The sequence below is a fragment of the Triticum dicoccoides genome, chromosome 6A, assembly GCF_002162155.2.
Source record: "Triticum dicoccoides isolate Atlit2015 ecotype Zavitan chromosome 6A, WEW_v2.0, whole genome shotgun sequence".
Taxonomy (NCBI): domain Eukaryota; kingdom Viridiplantae; phylum Streptophyta; class Magnoliopsida; order Poales; family Poaceae; genus Triticum; species Triticum dicoccoides.
This window is the reverse complement of record NC_041390.1, coordinates 484,712,823-484,737,622: the sequence shown is the minus strand read 5'-3', so window position 1 is coordinate 484,737,622 and position 24,800 is coordinate 484,712,823. Positions and strand designations below refer to the sequence as shown.

At 43.9% G+C, this 24,800-nt stretch overlaps 1 protein-coding gene and 1 pseudogene across 1 annotated transcript; one reads left to right on the top strand and one right to left on the bottom strand.

Moving 5' to 3' along the window:
- The first annotated feature begins 632 nt into the window (after positions 1-632).
- LOC119317407 lies at positions 633-4,875 on the top strand (annotated as a pseudogene).
- Positions 4,876-13,058: 8,183 nt separating this feature from the next.
- On the bottom strand, positions 13,059-18,084 carry LOC119317406 (probable N6-adenosine-methyltransferase MT-A70-like). The gene is made up of 7 exons (XM_037591852.1): positions 16,954-18,084; positions 15,547-15,645; positions 14,889-14,972; positions 14,457-14,806; positions 13,954-14,170; positions 13,615-13,694; positions 13,059-13,529 (listed from the first exon to the last, which is right to left on the bottom strand). Exons 1-7 carry the CDS (start codon positions 18,037-18,039, stop codon positions 13,337-13,339), a joined length of 2,109 nt encoding a protein of 702 aa, XP_037447749.1. The 5' UTR covers positions 18,040-18,084; the 3' UTR covers positions 13,059-13,336.
- Positions 18,085-24,800: the final 6,716 nt, after the last annotated feature.

Genomic DNA, 24,800 nt, shown 5'->3' with positions numbered 1-24,800 from the left:
GTCCGGACAACGCAGTCTAGACGGATGCGGGAGGTTTGACCGTTTGAGGGTCGGCGTCGGAGATGCCCTAACCGTCTCGCTTACGAGCGATTTTTTTCAACTTTGGGCATGATAACTTACATAGGCCACACGTGGTAACTTTCGACAAAAAAAAATCATCGCAACATGTCAACATGAGATCTGGTTTCGAATCTCTCGTCGCGACGATTTTTTATATGAAAATAGTGTTTGATCGGACAAACGGTTTGAGCTACAAAAATTTTCAAATTTAAATTTTCGTTAAAATATTTGCTGACATTATAAAAAAAAATTACGCATGCATGCATATTTGCTCGTCATAGACATCTGCATGCAATTAGGCAAAATGAGTTGCATGCAAACAAAGGATCGGATCCGTTCCTAACGGCCGATCAGTCGAAAGTTATTGCTGTCCTTTCTCAAATCAATGACAGACTCCGACTAAAAAAAAAATCAATGACAGACTCCGACTCAAAAAAAAAATCAATGTTGGCAAAAAAAAGTAGAGTATATTTGAACATTGCTATCCAAAATCCGCAAATTAAACAAGACACCAATCCCGTATCTTAACGGAACAGAATGTCAGTTACTATTTCCATGCCTCCACTTTTTCCTCCTCACCGCTACCAATCTCTCCCTTTTATTTCTCCTCGCCTCCACCAGCGCATCTCCGGGCAGCTAAAATCGTACCCTACCCTCGGTGGCCGCCGGCTCTGCCTCCCCGTAATCCCAACGTTGCAGCAGGGAACCCGCCGATGATGGGTTCTGCATACCCGACGGGAGGAGACTGACCGGCGGAGAATAAGGTGCTGCCGCAATCCGCCGGGTGCCGGGCAATGGGCGTCGCCGTGGGACAGGTGAAGCCGACGTCGCTGGGCAGCCGCCCCCGTCGAATGCGGCCTTCGTATGCCCCCTTCTCCGAGCCCTTCACTGAACGCCAGGCACATGCCGCGCCGTCATCCCCTTCCTGGCCGGCAGCGTGCTGTGCGTAGAAGCCCATCCCTCCCTCCGTCCAGCTTTCTCCACCGATCTGGCTCCAATTTTTTTCCCGCTTCCTCTCTGTGTTCCCAAATTCGTTTGATCCAGAATGGAGGTATTTGGCGATCGGGATGAGCCGACCGATCCTGAATACATAGAGGTGGATCCGACCGGGCGATACATGCGCGTAAGATTTCGCTTGGTGCTTTATTTTCTGATGATTGATCTCGCTTGGACTCTGATTTGTTTCATTGATGCCAATGTGACCTGAGATTTCCATGCTAGTTTTTGACCCTGCGGTGAAACGAATTGTCGTTATAAAAACTTATATTTTTCAGCATTTTGTTGCTTCCTTCCATAGATAAACAATGCAGAGTCGTGCACATTGTGAGCAGTGCATCCTGTTTTATCAATAAAGGTTGCATTAGAGCTATGTTAGCGTGAAAATTTTGCCCATTTGCTCATTGGATTATTAAAAATCAGCAAGGAGGGAGTGCCTAAAATGATCAACAAAACCATCCGTGCCTATTGTATTGATCTGATTTTTTCCCCTTGTTGCAGTACAATGAGGTGTTGGGGAGAGGAGCTGTCAAGACTGTGTATGCCCTTACTATCATATTGTTTCATTTGTGTTTCTTTGTCAATTGATAGGTTGCCTCGTTTTCTTTCCAAACCTTAAAGATTGGCATAGTATTAGTATATTTTGTACTCTCTCCAATCCATATTACTTGTCACATGTTTAGTACAACTTTAGTACAAAATTGTACTAAATCTGCGACAAGTAATATGGATCGGAGGGAGTATTATTATTAACAATGTCGCTCTAATTAAGGTGTAGAGGTTAATACAATGATTCATACTTTAGTTGCTAATACACATGCTCAGTTTTAGGCTTATGGCCGTAGTGAAGGTACCCTTTGTCGCTGTTCCACTTTGTTCAAAATAACCAGAAAGGCCCTAGTTTAATTAACAGTAGTAATGTAGTACTCAATCATATCTTAGACTCCCGACAGCCTTTCTATAACCATATGTACCAAGAAACTACTTAGGAGATAATATAGGCTGAGCAACTTGGGTCTGAAGTGATTTGGACCGAGGGAATATCATCATTTCAGGATGTAGCCTCTCTAAATTGTTCTGGAGACTTGTGGTGGCATTCAGTAAATAGATTCATATCAGGTTAATGATAAATTGCTACGCAATTATAATGCTACATTGCTTATCTTTCTGTTTACTTTTTTACACATCTCTTCCGACTATTACATGGGTCTGTCTGTAACTTGTGTTTCATTCTTAATTTGGATTTAGTTACAAGGCATTTGATGAGGCCGAAGGTATTGAAGTTGCATGGAATCAAGTCAGCATAGATGAGCTGATGCAGTGTCCAGATAACCTTGAGAGGCTCTACTCGGAAGTTCATCTACTGAAATCACTCAAGCATGAAAATGTAATGAAGTTCTACAATTATTGGGTCGATGATCGAAAGAAGACAATCAATGTTATTACTGAACTGTTTACATCTGGCAGTCTTAGGCAGTAAGTAATCATTGACCCATGCTCTGCTGCTACTTCCATCTTTCTTGAGAATGACACCATCACAACTTTGTGCATCTCTAGTTACCGACGGAAACATCCACGCGTTGATTTGAAAGCAATAAAGAATTGGGCAAGACAGATTCTTCATGGATTAGATTACTTGCACAGCCACCAACCTCCGGTTATCCACAGAGACCTGAAGTGTGATAATATTTTTGTTAATGGCAATCATGGACAAGTTAAGATTGGAGATCTTGGACTAGCTACAATTATGCTAACGCCTAAAGCAAGAAGTGTTATTGGTAATAATATTTTTGCTAGTTTATTGTCTTCCATGTTTGCTGAACAAATATCTTATGGTTCTTTTATCTTATGATACAACTTTGTATGTTATGGTTCCACCATTTGACATCTTTATATCAGTATAATCTTCTGCAATACATGGTTGTTTGAATTGTGAAAACCAAGGTCGCACCTGTTCTCTCATTTAGACATGTTATATGGTTGTGTATTTTCAACAACCCACTCTTGAGTTCTAACCACTTTCTAAAAAATTATTTTTTGCACCTGATACAACACTATGATATTTCAACTCTTCTTTATTTTGGTAGGTACTCCTGAATTCATGGCACCTGAGCTATATGATGAGAATTACGATGAACTGGTCGATATTTATTCCTTCGGTATGTGCATGTTGGAAATGTTCACTCTTGAATATCCATACAATGAATGCAAAAATGCAGCTCAGATTTTTTAAAAAGTATCCAAGGTAAGTGTGTTATTTATATTCTAGAGTTGTGCTTCAGTTGAGCATCTTTTCTGAATTACTGTCTCTAATCTTTAGGGTGTCAAACCGGCTGCACTGTCCAAAATTGTAAATGCTGAAGTTAAGAATTTCATTGAGAAATGTTTAGTTCCTGCTTCTGAGAGGCTGTCCGCCAAAGATCTATTGCAAGATCCATTTCTTTGCCCCGATAATGCAAATAGTTTTGCTAGCATTACGGTTCCATCAACAATTCCCAAAGCAGTACGGATCTCTCCGGAATCTTTGCACATGGACGTTGATACTCATGAATCTATGTGTGCTAGCTCGGGCGAGAAAAATGCCGTTGGGTCTCCACATAATTCCGTGTTGGAGTTCACGAGAACCAACAGAAACACGGAACTCAATCTAAAGGGCGAGAAAGTTGATGATAGTTCAGTCTCACTGGTTTTGCGGATTGCTGATTTGTGTGGTATGACTTACTTTATGTTGTTTGGAACTCAAATTACTATATTTTTGTGATACCATTGACTTTCTGTTCGCAGGTCAAGCAAGAAATATCCATTTCCTCTTCTACCTCGAATCTGACACAGCTATGTCTGTTGCTGCGGAAATGGTTGAACAGTTGGAGCTAGCAGACTGCGATGTTACTTTCATTGCTGATTTTATTGACCTTCTGATAGTCAATCTTGTTCCTGGTCGGAAACTGGCAAATGATGCAGCGATGAGTCCATATGTGGAATCTAAAACGTGTGGAAGTGAGCAAGTAACTATTTCCCAGCAGAACCCATTAGAGATGCCACCTGATTATGTGTTAGTTCAAAGTACAATGCATCCTAAAGATATCAGTGCATCGCCGAATAAATATCTTGAATCTGTCTTAAGTGCAACTAACCTAGAGGGGCCAAAGTGCTCTGAGGGGTCGGACTTTTCTGCGCAGCTTGCTGGGAGTTCTGAAAGTCTGAGATACGATGGCACTGGTGACTGTGGGACTATGTACTGTGGTGGGTACAAAGAGGGAATCCACAAACTAGACTGCAACCATGTTCTAGGTGATGGGTCAAGGAACATTTCGATTTTCCATATAGATGAAGCATCGCCTCCTTCGGAGCTGGTGAGTGGTTGCTCGTCAATTTCCATCACCGATAGTCAAGATGTGCTGAATGGGGAGCTTGATTTGATTGAAGTCGAGTACAAAGATTGGTTTGATGAATTAGCAAGGATGCGGGAAGAAGCTATGGAAGGAGGAGGACAGGAGAAGTGGTTACAATATAATGAATGATGTTTAAGTTCGAGTATCGTGTGTGTCTTGTCTGAAACATCATCGGAATGTTTTTAGATGTTCCTCTGCCTCCTGCTTCTACAGTTTTGTGTTTTGGTCATGCAAATGTGGGTTATAATAATCGGTAGGATCATTGTCATCGATGTAGATTTGCACTGTTGCCCAGTGCGTTTATAATTAGTTAGTTCTTTAGCTAGCTCTGAGTTTTCCCAGCATTACAACTTTGACTTTGATGTGTCATCGGGAAAACGCAACTGTTGTAGATACACGGCTGCAGAAGTTTCAGTATTGGAATGAATATTGCAGCTGAAACATTCGATCTTTGCGTGTTCGTTATATATGTAGTTCCCCAATTTTTAACCAAACCTTTTGAGGGTTAAATAGTGCACGCAGAGCAAAGTTCAAGGAGATCAAGTGGCTCATCCATAGCGCCAACAGAAAGAAGTACAGGAGGCCTTGGTCCTGTCATTTAGATGATTGCTCTTGTTGTTGTGCATTTCATTTGTGTGCATAGTTTTATATCAGCTGCAATGGCTCTTTTATAGGAGTATTATAACTGACAGGAACCCTAGTCGCCTATTTGCTTGGGAGGAGAGACGAAGGGGCAAGTAAGGGACAATGGTGTTAGGAACCAACCCTAGGTTTTTTTATCCTAGTTGGTCTTTTCCTATTTGCTTTTTTTAGCACAATCCACTAGGTTTATTGATTAATAATCAACGCGATACAAAGAATATCATGAGGTACGCTAATCTAACGAAGAATCAAAACTAGCTAGATTGTGGGTATTCATAATTTGAGCCTCTTTTTTCATGGACAAAATTACACAAGGTAAAAGAAGAACTAGGGGGGAATGCCTAATGGAGCTTGAGCTCCATGGAGCCCTTTGAAAACTTCAAAATTCAAATTTTAAGTTTCAAAAAATTCTGAAAAAAATACACATATAGTGATATACATATGGATGTATACTACTTGTCTGCGAAATTTCATGAAGAAATACCTTTTAAAGCTACACAAAATGGAAAAAAATCACGTATTTCTAACACATGTACTGTTCACTATAAATTCACATGATTTTTTTTGTATCATGCACATCTGTATACACATATAAGTATTTATGTACTTTTTCAGATTTTTTAACTTTAAAAATGATTTTTGAACGTTCAAAAATAAAAAAATCCACTCTCAAGAACTAGCTACTATAATGTCCCTGATAATCACTTCATATTTACCACCTAATGGAGCCCAAAATTTCAAAAATTGTCTTTTTAAGTTTCCAAAAAATCTGAAATAAAATACACAAGTACTTACCAACGTACAACATGGGTGTAAAAATTCATTATGAAATTTTGTTTTGATATGAGCTGTACACAAAAACATCATGTGCTTTTATAGTAAAGTGAATAGTACATGTGCTAGATTTTTGTGTAACTCTTATAACAAAAATTACATACAAAGTAGTATACATCCACAGGTATGTGTGTATTATTTTCAGAATTATTTGAAACCTAAAACTTAGATTTTAACGCAACTTCTGAAATGTACATACTTATTATGAGATCTACTTAAGTAATAAAAAGAAGTATATTGCGTGTGTGTTTATTGTCGGCAACCCAACACACATCTACTACATCTGTACCAAAATATAAGATGTTTCTGTAGCCTAAAAAAACAGCCTATATTTTAATACGGAGGGAGTATTTGTCAACAGGGGACCAGAGTGCCACTGTCGGGCCGCTGAACCCCTTGCCTTCATTGTCTTCTCGACCCCTAACCTAAACTCATACAGTACAAGTTTCGAGGGTGGAGAATGGAAGTTATGCACGGACTCACAATCATACCCATTCTTGTGCTGGTTGAATAAGAAGAGTATTCATACACCAAATCAACACCTCTAGCGCGCGCGCGCACACACACACACAAAAAGCATCTCCATACCAAAAAGCCTGCAATGTCACATAAAGGAAGCGTCCAATTACCCCGCAAAAAAAGGAAGCGTCCAATTAACAAACCAACATTGAAGTGAGCTTCTGCACTGTCAGATGTATATCACTTTACTTTGCACAAGATTGGTGGCTTTTGGCATTGTGTGCTGCAACATAATTTGATCAAAGAAGCTCCACATGTTCGCATGTCCAGATACTCAAGTTTCACAATGCTTGTAGACATGTACTAATCGAATCCACATCTGCCAAAAGTATGTTTCTCCATTGTGTCAATTTGGTCATGTACCTGAAAGCGAATGCATCATATGTGTATTAGCAGAGTGTTTGGCAAAATATGAATTCCGCTCCAGGTTACTCATGTAGACAGTCTGTTGCAATTATATATAACATTAGCCATGTTTACAACAAAGTCATCAAAAGGTTACAGCAGACACATGCTGTACCATAGTCATGTCCGCCAAATTGCTTTTCACACAGACAAGCACAGCTAAAAAGATTTTCACTTCACTGTAAAAAGATAAATTTTGGCCTATAAAATTAAGCATTCTCAAAAGGCTCTTGTAAAAAAAAGGAATTAAGCAAGTCAACGTAGTAAGTACAACAAGCCAATCTAAACACACCAAAATGAATATTTTCTGCTATATATGTTGACACTATAAAAGATATCAATATAAAGCTTTTTGTTGGTATCGGCTGGTATAACTGAAGTTTCAAAGAGAGGAAACATATTAAGCAAGGATCCTATTAACTTGAAACTAACATTACTTGTTCTCCAAACATTTTATTCCGTCATTTCTACTTTTCCTTTCTAGGATCATATGGAATTTTTTCCGTCTATTTTTCCTAATAAAAAAGCGACCTGGCTTCCTTTATTTACCTAATCAATTTATATTAAGGAACAACTCCCTTAAGAATATTAAAAGAACAACCTAAATTACTTTTAGAATTAGTCCCCTTGGACAATGCCAGAGCTGGAGGCATGGCAGACGAACACTTCTATGCCAGTGCCCTGGCTGAAATGTGAGCACAAAGGCATTAAAATTACGAGTAAATCATATTACTGGTCCCAAAACTTGACCGGCAGGTTCAAGTAGGACACTGTACTCTCAAACTGCCTATCTAGGCTACTAAACTAGTTTTAAGTGGATCACTCTAGGTGTCAACTAGTTTGGGCAGCCTATGTAGTTTCCATCCATTAGCAAAGTCACTATTATGGCAATATACTTAGCTGGCCTTAATTCCTTGCTCTCATTGGGTCCCTGACATGCAGAAATTTATATAAGGTCAAGACTCTAGGGAGGCTGAGGGCAAATTACAGTGCTCATGCCCGTCATCAGGTACTAACCAAGCACAGTGGCATCAGTGAACATGCCATGTCATTTGATCTGTCACACAAAGGATGCCATACCAATTACCTAGAGAGAAACATCTCAAGAAGTTTAACGACCTAGACCTGCAGTTTGGGAGTTCGATGACCCAAGTTAGGTGACTGCAGCTCAATGTACTACATGGTTAGAAAAAGGCGCTTAAGCATGCCTAGGCTCTAGGCGATAGCAAAACGCCTAGCGCTTAGGCGTGCGCTTTTGTTAGAAAAGCACGAGGCGGTGGCAAAACGCACAATTAACGCCTAACGCTTTTAAAACTTTGTTCCTAATAACAAGTGTAGATTTGCCTTAGGCATGGGCGCATGGCACCACCACGCAGAAAAAGGTGACACAGGGTGGGCAAGTGTCATTCTTCGAAATAAGCTAGGGTGTGAACTTTAAGAAAAAAACTGTAAAGAAAAAGATTTCTAATGAAAAATCCTAAGCTACATTTGCATTACAAAACAACTTCGGGTAATATATTTCAATATAGTACAATTCACCGAAAGGAAGATGTGAAGAAAATCCCCTTATTGGTGCCAGAACGAGCAACTCTATTGACAACAGAAATTTCCAGGGTTGCAACAAAAAGAAAAAAAAAATCGTAATCCGTCTTCCTTTTTCTGACACCAGAAGAAAGAACAACAATTGATAATCCCTAGTTATGCACACAGTTGAGCGGTGAGGACAATCGACTATTCCAGTAGGCAGTAGCTAAGCAAAAGAGAAGGGTGAAGAGCTCACCCTCAGTCTTGGGGGCAGATTGCTTGAGCTGACCATCGGCCTTGGGCTCACCGTCAGTCTTGGGGGCCGATTCCTTGGGCTCACCCTCAGTCTTGGGGGCAGATTCCGCGGACTCCACCTCCCTCTTGACCAGCCTCGCCTTCTTCACGATCTGCGCCAAGCGAGGGTCACACCAACAAGCACGTCAACACAACTCGATCGGGGGCATCAGAGTAAAACGACGCAAGGGAACGAGGAGGCGGAATTGGGTTTGAGGGCAGACCTTGTTTTTGATGGGGCAGACGTACGGGCAGGTGGGGCAGAAGAGGCGCAGGCGGTGGCCGCCGGTGGCCGGCTGGATCTGCAGCAGCATCCCGCACGCCGGGCAGAAGTCCATGGCCGCTTGCCGCACTTCTCTGCCGCTGTGCTACGGTCGGCGGCGGCTCTGCGATGAGTTTTTCTTTTCTTTTTTGAGGGGTGTTTCCAGGGTGGGGTGAAACCCCACTAAAACCCTATGACCAGGGTGGGTGTTTCCAGCCCATTAGTATTGGGCCGACCGTGTGAACGGCGGTCTGACCTCGAGGCCCACATATTTTGTACATGGAATTATGGGAATTCACCGTGCTCCCTTATTCTTGCTCAAAAAAAAAAAACCGTGCACCCTTATTTTAAAGCCCTCTCGTTCAATTGAGATGTTCGACTTTAGATTTGGTTTACAATTTTGACCTCGTCAACTATTTCTCAACGAGCCCTCTCATTAAGATGAGGTATCAATTTTAGATTTGATTCACAATTTTGAGTGGATCAATAATTTCTTAAATTAATCGACATCAACCAGCATAATACGTGTTTTTGTTGATTAGCGGATATCACGAACTGACATGAAAATCCCACTAAAACACCATATTATAAAAAAAAGAACGCACTTCATCATCTTACCCGTGCGTCAAACCAATTCTTATCTTTATGGAATCTTAGCAACACCAACGGCACAACGAGACGCGCCCAACACTTCTAATTAATGCGAAATTCTAAAGTCCGCAATGCAAGAGATGAATCATTTCATAGGATAGGATGACCAAAATTTCAACCTATCCCGCATTTTTTTCTAAGGAATCATTGGAGAAGAGTTCTCACATGTGAATATATTACTCAAAAGATGCCATGCCAAGAGAGAATCGTTCTTTTGTTTGGTTGGTCTAATTTATAAGAGCGTCTACAACCAGTCACCTTAAATCGGTCTCAAACGCCCGAACGGCCAGACCAATCACTGATCGGTAACAAAAAGAATAACCCGGGCGTCTCAGACCGGCCTCTCAAACGATTGGGATGTCTGACGCGCCTCATATCTAACCCAAATGTAGTGAAGATATGGGGCGGCCCGAGTGCGTCCGGGCGCGTTCGCCACGTCAGCCCGGCCCACCGTCGCCCCTAGTCTGTCCCTGAAAGTGCAACTAATCCCCAGGTGGTTTTGGTAATTCATAACAACATATAGCTCATTGAACTAATATCCATTCAAGATAAATATTTCAGGATCTTCAATGATTGGCATGGCATGGACTAGAGAAGTGGACCCCTCGAAATGCTAAGGACAAAGATTGGCAAAACCGATCAAGACTCTTCATTTCTATTTAAGTCATCCAAGATCACATTGAGACCATAGAAAAGCCAATACTATTAAAAGGGGGTGAGGTGTTGCTTGATGGTCTACTTGCTCAAAGTGCTTAGTGATATTGTTCCAAAACCATCAACCACTTTCTCCATCCAAATATATTCAAACTCTAATTCCAAACTCGGCCCCACCGATTCTTTCTATCCGGAGCCACCTAGTTCATTTGACATAGCCACTGCCAAAAACCGTAACGATTCGGTCACACCGATACAGATCTCGGTCTCACCAAGATGGCCTTGCCAGCACTTTGTGATCGGTTGCACTCACTTTGGTCCCACCGAGTTTGTGCAATCGGTCTCATCGAGTTGGCTTGACAGATTCTCTGTTGCTTATCGCTTCACTTCGGTCCCACGGAGTTGATGCAATCGGCGCCACCGAGTTGATGTTTGTCCTAAGCCCTAGCACATCGGTCCCACCGAGTTGTTCCAGTCGGTCCCACCGAGATTCCTAATGTTCATATTTTTGAACAGAACGGTGCCACCGAGATGAGTCAAAAGTGTGTAATGGTTGAATTTTGTGTGGAGGCTATATATATCCCTCCACCCCCTCTTCATTCAGATGAGAGCCATCAGAACGTGCCTGCACTTTCACCATACATTTTCTGACAGAGAACCACCTACTCATGTGTTGAGATCAAGAGATTCCATTCCAACCTTTTGAACCTTGATTTCTAGCCTTCCCCAAGTTGCTTTTCACTCAAATCCTTCTTCCACCATAGCCAAATATGTGAGAGAGAGTTGAATGTTGGGGACACTATCATTTGAAGCACAAGAGCAAGGAGTTCATCATTTACACACCATTTATTACCTTTTGGAGAGTGGTGTCTCCTAGATTGGTTAGGTGTCGCTTGGGAGCCTCCGTCGTGATGTGGGGTTGAACCAAGAAGTTTGTAAGGACAAGGAGATCGCCTACTTCGTGAAGATCTACATGAGTGAGGCAAGTCCTTCGTGAACGATGGCCATGGTGGGATAGACAAGGTTGCTTCTTCCTGGACCCTTCGTGGGTGAAGCCCTCTGTGGACTCGCGCAGCCGTTATCCTTGGTGGGTTGAAGTCTCCATCAACGTGGACGTATGATAGTACCACCTATCGGAACCACGCCAAAAATCTTCGTGTCTCCATTGCGTTTGCCTTTTCCAAACCCTTCCCTTTACCTTCATATGCAATATTTTACTTTTCGCTGCTATACTCTTAGAATTGCATGTATAGGTTGATTGCTTGACTTGTGCTAATTACTAAAATCTACCCACAATTAAAATTGGGAAAATGATAGATTTTTATTTGGTCAAGTAGTCTAATCACCCCCCCCCCCTCTAGACATACTTTCGATCCTGCAGTCCCCACATAAACTCCAACTCGGAAACCCTACACTCACTTCGCTCCACTCCATCTCTTCTCCTCCCCTTCTCCAATTCGATCCAAATCCCATCTTCGGCAACCATGTCTTGCTCCGGCAGCCGAGGACGAGCTAGGCCTCCGCATTGCGATTGAGCAGTCGCGAGTGGACATGGGGGACAGGTTCGGATCAGGTTCGTCTTCCCTCGCCCGCTGGCACAGCGCCTACGCCAGAGCCGGACCCTCTCGACCTGCGCATAGCTCCTCATGGGCTACTCAATCTGCGTCGCCCCTCCGTTGTCCACCTCCCCCGCCGGGCGCTGCTCCGCAAGGGCTGCGGTGGGTTCTAGTGCCCCCTCCCTCGGCGCCATGGATGCGCACCAGAATCGAAAACACGTGGTGCCCGCCCCGGGAGGTAGTGGGCAACGCAGAGGGAGGCGATCGAGCAATTCGTTCACCGCCGTTGCCGCGCGTTGTCGGCGGTGCCCGATGAGGAGGAGCGGCTCCTCACGTGGGTTTACCGTGAGTGCTTATGGCAGCGGAGACAGACGCTCGCCGATTCCGGAGGAAGAACGCGAAGGTGCTCCGGCTAACCATTGAGCAGTCCCTGCGCGAGGCGGTGGAGGCAGCGGCGAGGTGGCCAAGGTCAAGCGCAAGCATGACTGAGCTATCCCGCGTTTGAAGGGCTGCACCGTCATCTCCTCTTCTTCCGACCATGACGACGGCGATGACCCACCTCCTGCCGCAGACGCCTACCCGAACGCCTACAACAGCGCCGACGACCGGAAGGGCAAAGGGCCGGCGAGGAAGTGATGAAGCTCTGACGTCTCTGTCTTTAAATTCGAGTTTTTAGTAGTCTAGTTAAACTTGTTCGTCGTTTATGTGGATTATTTGAACTTTGGCAAAAATTTTGGAGATCTATTGGTGATCGGAATATGCATTTCTATGTCCATTTGGTGATTCACGTTGTATGCTTTAGTATGGATTTAGGATATCGGATATGAGATACACGGATGTGGACTACAAGATTTGAGGAGTGCCCGGTCAATGCCCGTGAACGCGCATGGGCGCGTCCACAGGTTTTTGAGGGTCGGATTTAGTGAGCAGGCTGTAGATGCTCTAAGAATGCACAGTAACAGAGAAAACACACAAAAAAAAAACTAAATACATAGTACAACACAACGCATGGATCAGCCAGAAGAGAGGCTGAGGAGGCAACCTCATAGGTCGCCGGTTGAGCACTATTTGGAACGAGGCGACTGACAATATATTCAGATTGCCGATGACCCTTGACTTTTATCAAGTTTCTTTGTGGACAATATAACTATTACCATATATTAAACGAATGTATGGAGTATTTGATTATCGGTAATCCAGCCATGATGACCTTTAAAAAAAATCTCATATACTCCTCAGCACATCTTTGCAGGGGGAACCCCTCAGCCATTACGAACATAAATTGATATCCTCAAAGAAGAGAAGGGGGAAACTGAAATTCACCACACATTTGGTCATTCTATCTAGTATAATGAACTGACAAATCGAGTGTACTGATGGGCTTAGACGGGCAATGCATATTGCCGACATATCAGTGAAGGCTTACACTCGCTCCTTCACCATCCGATTTTACAAGTACAACAGGGATAACAGGTGACAAGAACTATGTAGTGAAACAATAGTAGATCCTTGCAAGAGCGGTCTAATGTGCTCAGAGGGTGCCAAAATCAGGCTGGCCGCTCACCATCTGATGCAACAGGCTTCTGTGATGGAGTACTCTGATCAACATCCATAGGCGCGCTTGCTCTGGGAGGCGATGGCGGCTGCACCTCGAAGTCCGGATAAGCAGCTTTGTACCTTGCCCTCAGCCCTTCATCCACAAGCCTTGTTCCGCTTACCTGGTTGCCAAGAGAGAGCCATCTAAACAGAAAAAAAAATACGAAAAGGTAAGTACATGGATAGTATCTGGTATGCAGAAGAACTATGAGAGGGGAGAGATGCACACCCAGCTTGCGTGTTATGCATTCTAGCAAACAGTTCGAGCTTCCTTGTCCTTGGGCTTATCCGCTCTAGCATGGCGTACATCTGTACAGCAAAACAGACTTGAAGCAGCGCTTTTGAAACGAAAACTATCATAAGAAATTAAAAAATGCAGGTTTTCTATTAGATGTCAAGTTAGTACATGCATGTTTTACTATATGGGATCCAAATCTGTGTAGGGATCTCTAGGTAGAAACAACAATCTGGCAAAGCTATTGCAAGTCATCTAACTACACAGAAACAAGTAAAGAGGCATCACTTGTTCTGAAGCAGCTAGTATGAACCATTGAAGCTGATGTATTACCTCGTCAGGTTTTCTGCTTGTTTCACGCACTTCAGCAACAATAACATCAGTGTCTATATTCCTGTTCACTAAGGGACTCCCTTTTATTCCAACAAGACAATGTTCTTTACTGTGATTCAACCAATGGCCAGTGCGGCCAGTTCGAATAATGCGTTGAAGTTGATTGGTCTTCACCCAAATAATTTCCTCAACACGCTTGTAACCCCAGAGCTCCAAACTGAAGAATAAAAAGGAGGTACACTGAATCAGTGAAAACAGCTATTTTCCAAAAACAAATGTTTAACAGAAAATAAGTAAATAACATTGCACCCTGCATGGTGGACATTAAGAGTAAAATATATAACGCAGATTATCAAATTTGGCAACTATCATCTATTGAGTTACAGGTATGAAGGGTGTTCAAAAGCTACCCCATGGAAATAGATTTCATTGGAGTGAAAAACATTCTCAGAGAGATGTTACAAGTATGAAGCATGAAGAAAATTAAAGGTTCGGAAACTTACCACTCCCGGCCAAGTTCCATCGCACGGCCGGTGACCCATAAGAAAATTAAACCATCCGTTTGTAAAGCAGGCACATTAAGAGTCCTCATTTCATCGTCAGCCATTGTGCCATATGGCAGTTCCATATGAATATCCCACGGGGGATCAGCCATAATTACCCCAAATTGGCCTAAGATGTCCATTCTGAAGTTCCGAATGTCACAGTTTATCCATTGTGACTCTCCAAGCTCTATTTCTGAACAATATTCAGCTCTATGGGGCTTTATTTGCCTAGGGGGAGCAAGGGTGCCCGCCATCATTGGAGCTATATCTGGTGTTTGATCAAGCTCATAGTGGACATACTTGCAAGTCTACAATCATAGAATGGGTGTAAGATAAAAACAGGTGCACAGGAAGAGATTAACATAAAGGGTTTATGCCTCTATGGCCAACCTTAGTGTGGCGGCAGGTGTCCAGAAAAGAGCAATCTCCTAGATTTGTATCAGTATGTGGAGCAATAATACGGCGAAAGTGAACCTGCTCCAAATGAAAGAAAAAGTTGGACACTAATTATCATTAATAGCTAAAAATTATCTACTGAAATCAGTACAGTTTTCAAGCATAGTATTAAGAAAATTTATTGGCATCTCTCAACTGAATAAACATTTAACAACTATATTATTTTTCAGTTCAAACACATATATTAATTCAAATTGCTTCTCCAAATCATTATCCAGAAACTGAAGAAAGAATACCCTTGAGTCCTGATATGGATTTGGAGCAATGAATGGCAACCACGATTATACCCGCACCAGTTCAGCTTCAATTTAATGAACCAGAGGAAAGCTAAAAAGGGTAATTTTCACATACATTTTCCATATAATTCTATCTTAGAGGAAGGACAATTGTGCCTTAGTACTTTATGTACTAGACAAACTGCAACCTGAGAAATTTAAAGAAGTGATTACATTAACTATACCAGATAGATATTTGCTAAAAAGAAGCAGTCTGAAGGCCAGTTACCCACCATGTTGGTTCAGACAAATAGGCAATAAAAACAAATGTAGGGAAGTATACATTGAGTAGGCAAAATGAGTGTAATAACATTGACCTTAGCACAGGAAACAAAGGAACCAGATTGGCGTCTGCAATCTTCTTTAGTTAAATTGGTGCAATACTCCTTCAGCTGGGAACCACCCTTTGTTTTGAACTGCCAGATACAAAACCAAGGTTAGCAAAAACTAAAAATTGATGATAACCAAACGGCGGAAGATAACAACCAGACCGAATGATTCACTCTGAATCATAGAACAACTTAACGTTACAATATGTGGAAGTAACTGTTATTGGTTTTGCAAAGTTGACAACAGGAAGATCATGCTGGAGGTGTGTAACATAAAAAATGTAAACAATGTTGCTTTCTTCCACATTTATTAAGTACATAAACTAAAGCAATTTATGATAAATTATTTAGTGCAGTAGACCATACAGTGGCTAATCAAACCAGTTCATTTACCACTACAAGACTAACAGCAGTGGTGGAGGGCCTTAGAGCATACTTACTAATTCCATTTCGGTCACCTTTCCAGATGGTGTTTAAACAGAACGTTTTGGCACCGGGGCATTCCCGTGTACCGTTCCAGCCTTCTATAATTACAATGTTCAATTGTTTTATATGCATATATACATTCAAAGGCGCATACAAAAAAGCCAAAAAATAAAAGAGAAATGGACGAAAGAGGCTAGTTGCAGCCAGGCCTAGCATTGTATTGCTTCCAGCCAGTGCAAGCCGACCCATACTTGCGAGAATTAGATGTATTATAGATTCAATGTTTGGAAAAAAAACATCTGCCCACCATTATTGACACATCATGAAGGTAGCTAAGAGAACCATGCTGAGCTGATACAGCAGAGCACAAATTGTTGTTTGTCCACTGATACCAGCATGAACTGCATGGTATTTTTTACCAGAATACTCTGCTTCAGCAGGAATGGCCAGTACCCGAATAATAGCTTCTGCGTACCATTTTGGTTTTGAGAATGCAATGATAGTTTAATTCCAGCCAGAACAGAACGAAATTAACCCTCCCCCCTCCCACACATTTCCATGACCAGTGTCTACTTATTACCAAGCCAACATGTTTGTGCTGTGCCTATTGTCTTAGCTCACCGAAGTCTCAATTCTCTACTAACTGACTTTAACTGTATTCCCTAATCCCCAACAATACATGAAAACCCTTTTTAGGACTTCTTCCTCCTCATCTTTGTAGCACTCCCATTCTTTTAAATGGCCCGGTATAATATTTTGTGAATGGTTTACATATGTATAGCCATTCTCTTATGATTTTGTGCTCATTCTACCAAGACTTCTCTATAGGTTTAGTACTTGCATAGTTTGCTTAGACACTGGCCAACATTCCAACAATATAACAAGACACTTAATCATCTCAAACTACACAGAACAATGGCACTGCCAACTAACACCTCTTTTGCCGTCGGAGATTGAATAGGAACAAACCTTTGCTGCAACAGCCGTCTCCTTTGCCGTCGGCCGGTGAATGAGATCCAGCAGCTCCTCCCCAGTTTTTGTGTTCTGCTTCTCCTTGTATGTCTTCTTACTCAGCAGCACCTCAAGGTCCTTCAGGTCCTCCTCCTCGGTCCTCTGGTTCTGCTGGGTAGGACTAGGCCCCGGGCTTGGAGCCATGAACGGGCGCTGAAGCGGCATCAACCCTGGCATCATCCTCTGCATCCCCGGCATTGTCATGCCCCTGGGCCGTGGGAACATCGGTGGCATCGAGTGCGCCCACATATCCGGCTGTTGCTGCTGATGTGGTGGTGGTGGTCTTGGTATGATTGCACTGTTAGCGTCGGTCTCGGACGAGGTCGCCTGTGGTATGGGTGGAGGTTGGGGTGACAACAATGTGGCGGATTCTGGTAGCTCTTTGAGGAGCTTGCTACGGTCGATGGCCCAGACCATCATCATCTGCTTGCCTCCAATCATGGCCTCCTCGATCTGCACGCCGCCGCTGTCCTCAGCTATGCGTCGGAGGGCGAGAGCTACAGCGGCGGGCACGGAGCCGCCGAGCTCCGTCGCTAGGTCGGCGAGAGCCGCCCGCTCCGCATCGCTGGCTGAGGAGGATTCAGCCTGTAGGCGGCGCGCGAGCACGGCGGCGTCGATCTCGGCGAAGGGGATAAGCTCGAGGAGGAATACGGCCACCATGGTGCGTACCGCGTCGAGACCTCCGGGGGCAGCGCCTCCCACGGCGGCGGAGGCCGGGGAGGACCCCGGAGAGGTCTTGCGGCGGGTGGAGCGGGCCGGGTCGGGGACGGTGCGGCGGTGGTGGGGCTTCAGGCTGGGGTTCTGGGGGTCGCCGGCGTTGGGATTTGGGGTAGGGGTGAAGGGGCGGTCGTTGAAGGCGGCGATGAGGCGGAGGGAACGGTCGAGGGAGGGGACCAGGTCCGGGACGAGGTGCTGGAGGGAGCCGACGAGGCCTAGCTGCGCCTCACGGCGGAAGGAGATGGCCTCCTCCATGCTCCGGCACTGCTCGCGCATGGTCGAGAGGTCGTCGCCGCCGCCGGCGGCGACGTCGGCCTTGGCCTCCATTGTTTTGGTTTTTTGGTCGAGAAAGGGGTTCGAGGTTTTGGATCGAGCTCGCTGCGAACTTGTTCTACTTGTGATTGTGGGCTGGTCACGTGGACGCGAAGCCCAGTACTGTTGGCGAGTCTGCACTTCCGGCGGAAAGGGCAAGTGCTAGGCGCCGGTGGACCAGTCCCCTCTCGTTAGGGTTTCACGTCCTCTCGGCGGCGATCATCGCCACGCGTAGAGATATCTTTCCCTACCTCTGATCGCTGAAGCCCTCTCCGTCTAACGACGGGTGCGGCGTTCTGGTTTCACTCCCCGTTCTGGGCGACGAACTAGCGGCGACTGGTTGGCTAGGGTTAGGTCACAGCCCGGTAGAACTCATCTTCTGGCAAGGGAACAAGAAGATGGCGACTGAAGCTTCTGGATCGGGCGATCCGGACGATCTGGCAGCGATGATGAAGGAGTTGGGTCCCTCTGAGGAAGATCTGGATGATGTGGTGGTGGATCAGCAATCTGTGCCGCCCGAAGCGACCCGCTGGATGGCGGTGGCCAGGGTAAATACAGAGAAGCAGTATAGTCAGTTTTGGTTCTATAAAAATATGCGTGCAGCCTGGAACCTTGCGCAGAAAGTTAACATCCGCCCTCTGGAGGACAATCTGTACACCCTCCAATTCGCATGCTTGGGGTACTGGGAGCGAGTAATGGGGGACGGTCCATGGGTATTCCGAGGGCATGCTGTGGTTCTGGCACCGTATGATGGTTTCTCAAAGCCGTCTTCGATCAAGCTCGACAGGTTGGAAATTTGGGCTCAGATACACGACTTCCCAGAGGGATATGTATCCCAGATCCCATCGTTGGCCTCGAAGCTAGGGGAATTCATCTATGCCGAACCAGCCTCACATGACTTTGGAGGCAATTTTTATAGGGTCCAGGTCAAGATCGATGTGGGTAAGCCGCTGAAGAATGTTGTTTCACTCAAGGTGGGTGATAGAAGGATGATTTTCCGTGTGAAATATGAGCGTCTTCCGAACTGGTGTGTCGTTTGCTGGAGACTTGGCCATTTGTATAAGGAACATGGAGATGGTGTGCATCCGCCGTCGGCGTTGGTCTTCAAGAACCTGAAGGCTGACTGGTTTAGAGGCGCGGAACGAGTTTAAACAGAAAATGCACACAAGGAGAAAGCCAAATCTGGGGGACAACAGGCGTGGAACAGTTCTGATGTGGATGAACAGATGGTCGATGCAGAAGGAAACAGAAAACGCACACAAGTTTCAGATGCAATAGCCAGTATACAGGGTGGATACGAGTTTAAACTGAAGGGAGGTGAGATCCTTTCCCTCCCTTCACCACAGGTCCCACTGAGCCCGCCCCCAAAGCAGGACCCTAAGCGTGCTCAGAAGGAGACAGCGGAGGACAAGGGGAACCAACTCCAGAGTAGCATCAAGAGATCGGGCATTGAAACAAAAGCATCATCGGCGGACTTCCGAGAGGAGTACCGCCGGGTACAATGAGTACCTTGAGCCGGAACTGCTGTGGTGCGGGCAAAGCCACGACAGTCTGAGAACTTCGTGAATTAGTGAAGAAGTTTGTCCCTACCCTGCTTTGTATTGTCGAAACTCGGCTAGATAGAGTTCGGGTAGAAAATTTAGCTAGTACTCTTGGTTTTGATAATTCGTTTGCTGTCAGTAGTCAGGGACGGAGTGGAGGCCTTGGCATTTTCTAGAACAATCCAATAAAATTTGAGATTTTGGGGTACTCGGTGTATCATATTGACTGCTCCATAGATGAACCAGGTCACGAGAATTGGCGCGCATCTTGTTTCTATGGGGAGGCACGCACACACTTGAGGCACCAGACATGGGACACCATGAAGGGAATAGTGATGTCTACTACACAACCTTCTTCTTGTAGACGTTGTTGGGCCTCCAAGTGTAGAGGTTTGTAGGACAGTAGCAAATTTTCATCAAGTGGATGACCTAAGGTTTATCAATCCGTAGGAGGCGTAGGATGAAGATGGTCTCTCTCAAGCAACCCTGCAACCAAATAACAAAGAGTCTCTTGTGTCCCCAACACACCCAATACAATGGTAAATTTTATAGGTGCACTAGTTCGGCGAAGAGATGGTGATACAAGTGGTATATGGATAGTAGATAATAGTTTTTGTAATCTGAAAATATAAAAACAGCAAGGTAACTAATGATAAAAGTGAGCGTAAACGGTATTGCAATGCGTTGAAACAAGGCATAGGGTTCATACTTTCGCTACTGCAAGTTCCCTCAACAATGATAACATAATTGGATCACATAAATATCCCTCAACATGCAACAAAGAGTCACTCCAAAGTCACTAATAGCGGAGAACGAACGAAGAGATTATGGTAGGGTACGAAACCACCTCAAAGTTATTCTTTCCAATCAATCTGTTGGGCTATTCCTATAGGTGTCACAAACAGCCCTAGAGTTCGTACTAGAATAACACCTTAAGGCACAAATCAATCAAAACCCTAATGTCACCTAGATACTCCAATGTCACCTCAAGTATCCATGGGCATGATTATACGATATGCATCACACAATCTCAGATTCATCTATTCAACCAACACATAGAACCTCAAAGAGTGCCCCAAAGTTTCTACCGGAGAATCACGACGAAAACGTGTGCCAACCCCTATGCATAGGTTCATGGGCGGAACCCGCAAGTTGATCACCAAAACATACATCAAGTGAATCACGTGGTATTCCATTGTCACCACAGATATGCACGGCAAGACATACATCAAGTGTTCTCAAATCTTTAAAGACTCAATCCAATAAGATAACTTCAAAGGGGAAACTCAATCCATTACAAGAGAGTAGAGGGGGGGGGGGAAGAAACATCATAGGATCCAACTATAATAGCAAAGCTTGCGATACATCAAGATCGTATCACCTCAAGAACACGAGAGAGAGAGAGATCAAACACATAGCTACTGGTACATACCCTCAGCCCCGAGGGAGAACTACTCCCTCCTCGTCATGGAGAGCACCGGGATGATGAAGATGGCCACCGGAGAGGGATTGCCCCCTCCAGCAGGGTGCCGGAACGAGTCTAGATTGGTTTTCAGTGGCTACGGAGGCTTCTGGTGACGGAACTCCCGATCTATTGTGCTCCCGGATGTTTTTAGGATATATGGAGATATATAGGCGGAAGAAGTACGTCAAGGGGGCCACGAGGGGCCCACGAGGGTGGAGGGCGCGCCCAGGGGGGCGCGGCCCCCTACCTCGTGGCCTCCTTGAAGCTTCCCTTACGTGCACTTCAAGTCTTCTAGGCTTCTTTCCTTCCAAAAATGGGTTCCGTGAAGTTTCAGGTCAATTGGACTCCGTTTGGTTTTCCTTTTCTTCGAAACCTTAAAACAAGGTAAAAACAGAAACTGGCACTGGGCTCTGGGTTAATAGGTTAGTCCCAAAAATGATATAAAAGTGTATAATAAAGCCCATAAACATCCAAAACAGTAGATAATATAGCATGGAGCAATCAAAAATTATAGATACGTTGGAGACGTATCAAATAGCAAGTTTGACTGAGCTCCCATGGGTGTGCATGGGCGATTTTAACGAAGTGCTACATCCAGATGAGCAAGAAGGCATAGGAGAGCGAAGCAATGCTCAAATTCAGGGTTTTCGTGAAGCTGTTGATGTTTGCATGTTGATGGATGTGGGCTATGAGGGCAATTTTTGGACCTTTGAGAAAAAAGTGACCGGTGGAAGCTATACAAGGGTTAGGCTGGACCGGGCTCTGGTGTTAGCCGAGCTTAGTGCACTTCACCCGGAGGCAAACCTAAAACACTTAACAGCAGCCGGCTCCGACCACTGCCCGATCCTATTTAGCCTGAGAGGCGAGCAGGGGCGCTCGCCGGCAAAACCTCCATTCAGATACGAGGTTATGTGGGAATCACACGATTCATGGCGTGATACTATCACCCAACAATGGAGTGATACGTCTCCGTCGTATATACTTTTCCAAACACTTTTGCCCTTGTTTTGGACTCTAACTTGCATGATTTGAATGGAACTAACCCGGACTGACGCTATTTTCAGCAGAATTGCCATGGTGTTATTTTTGTGCAGAAATAAAAGTTCTCAGAATGACCTGAAAATCAACGGAGAATTATTTTGGAATATATAATAAATACTGGAAGGAAGATCCACGTCAGGGGGCCCTCCACCTGTCCACGAGGGTGGGGGGCGCGCCCTACCCCCATAGGCGCGCACCCCTACCTCGTGGGCCCCCTAATGCTCCATCGACCTCAACCTTGACTCCATATATTCACTTTCGGGGAGAAAAACCAGGGAGAAGGATTCATCGCGTTTTACGATACGGAGCCACCGCCAGACCCTAAACCCTCTTGGGAGGGCTGGTCTGGAGTCCGTTCGGGGCTCCGGGGAGGGGAATCCGTCGCCATCGTCATCATCAACCTTCCTCCATCACCAATTTCATGATGCTCACCGCTATGTGTGAGTAATTCCATCGTAGGCTTGCTGGACGGTGATGGGTTGGATGAGATTTATCATGTAATCGAGTTAGTTTTGTTAGGGTTTGATCCTTGGTATCCACTATGTTTTGAGATTGATGTTGATATGACTTTGCTATGCTTAATGCTTGTCACTAGGGCCCGAGTGCCATGATTTCAGATCTGAACCTATTATGTTTTCATCAATATATGAGAGTTCTTGATCCTATCTTGCAAGTCTATAGTCACCTACTATGTGTTATGATCCGGCAACCCCGAAGTGACAATAATCGGGACCACTCCCGGTGATGACCGTAGTTTGAGGAGTTCATGTATTCACTGTGTTAATGCTTTGGTCCGGTACTCTATTAAAAGCAGGTCTTAATATCCCTTAGTTTCCAATAGGACCCCGCTACCACGGGAGGGTAGGACAAAAGATGTCATGCAGGTTCTTTTCCATAAGCACGTATGACTATATTCGGAATACATGCCTACATTACATTGATGATTTGGAGCTAGTTATGTGTCACCCTAGGTTATGACTATTACATGATCAATCGCATCCGGCATAATTCCCCATCACCGATCCAATGCCTATGAGCTTTCCATATATTGTTCTTTGCTTATTTACGTTTCAGTTGATATTGTTATCATCACTATAAAACACCAAAAATATTACTTTTGCTACCGTTACCTTTTACCATCATTACCACTACTATCATATTACTTTGCTACTAAACACTTTGCTGCAGATATTAAGTTTCCAGGTGTGGTTGAATTGACAATTCAGCTGCTAATAATTGACAATATTCTTTGGCCCTCCTTGTGTCGAATCAATAAATTTGGGTTGAATACTCTACCCTCGAAAACTGTTGCGATCCCCTATACTTGTGGGTTATCAAGACTATTTTCTGGAGCTGTTGCCGGGGAGCATAGCTCTATTCTTTGAGTCACTTGGGATTTATATCTGCTTATCATTATGAAGAACTTGAAAGATCCAAGAACCAAGATTTATCCCTCAACTACGAGGGGAGGTAAGGAACTGCCATCTAGCTCTGCACTTGATTCACCTTCTGTTTTGAGTAAGCTTGCGACACCTAGACCTGCTTCTGCTATTAATTCTGATATGTCGCATGTTATTGATGATGCCACTTCTGGTATGCATGATACTTATGATGAAACTACTTCTATGCTTGATACTATTGTGCCACTTGGTGAATTTCTTGATGAACAACTTGCTAGGGCTAGAGAGAATGAAATTATTGAAACTGATAATATTGATGAAAGTGATGATGAAGATTCTCCCCCTAAATATGAATTGCATGTTGTTCCTGAGGGTTATGTTATGGATGAAGAAACTGCTAAAGACTTTCTTGGTTGCAATGATAGGAGTGATCTTAAGAAATTATTAGCTAAGCTGAAACAAAAAACTCTGAATGCTAGAATGAAATATGATCCTGCTTATGCTACTTCACCTATCTTTGTTATTGATAAGGATTATGAATTCTCTATCGACCCTGATATAATTACTTTGGTTGAATCTGATCCTTTATATGGCTATGAATCTGAAACTGTTGTGGCACATCTTACTAAAATAAATGATATAGCCACCCTGTTCACTAATGATGAGAAAACTCACTACTATTATATCCTTAAGATACTTCCGTTCTCATTAAAAGGTGATGCTAAGACATGGTTTAATTCTCTTGATCCTGGTTGTGTGTGTAGTCCCTAGGATATGATTTATTACTTCTCTGCTAAATATTTCCCCGCTCATAAGAAACAAGCTGCTTTAAGGGAAATATATATTTTTTTGCAAATTGAAGAAGAGAGTCTCCCACAAGCTCGGGGGAGGCTTCTTCGATTACTTAATGCTTTGCCTGGTCATCCTCTTAAGAAAAATGAAATACTTGATATCTTTTATAATGGACTAACTGATGCTTCCATAGACCACCTGGATAGTTGTGCTGGTTGTGTTTTTAGGGAAAGAACACCAGATGAAGCTAAAATTCTATTGAATAATTTGTTGACTAATGAAAATAATTGGACACTTCCTGATCCAATTCCTGAACCAACTCCTAAGCCAACTCCAAAGAAAAGGGGTATTCTATTTCTCAGTCCTGAAGATATGCAAGAGGCAAAGAAATCTACGAAAGAAAAATGTATTAAAGCTGAAGATGTTAAGAATTTACCTCCTATTGAAGAAATACATGGTCTTAATTTACCGCCTGTTGAATAAGTACATGGTCTTGATAACCCGATGATGTCTACTACACAACCTTCTTCTTGTAGA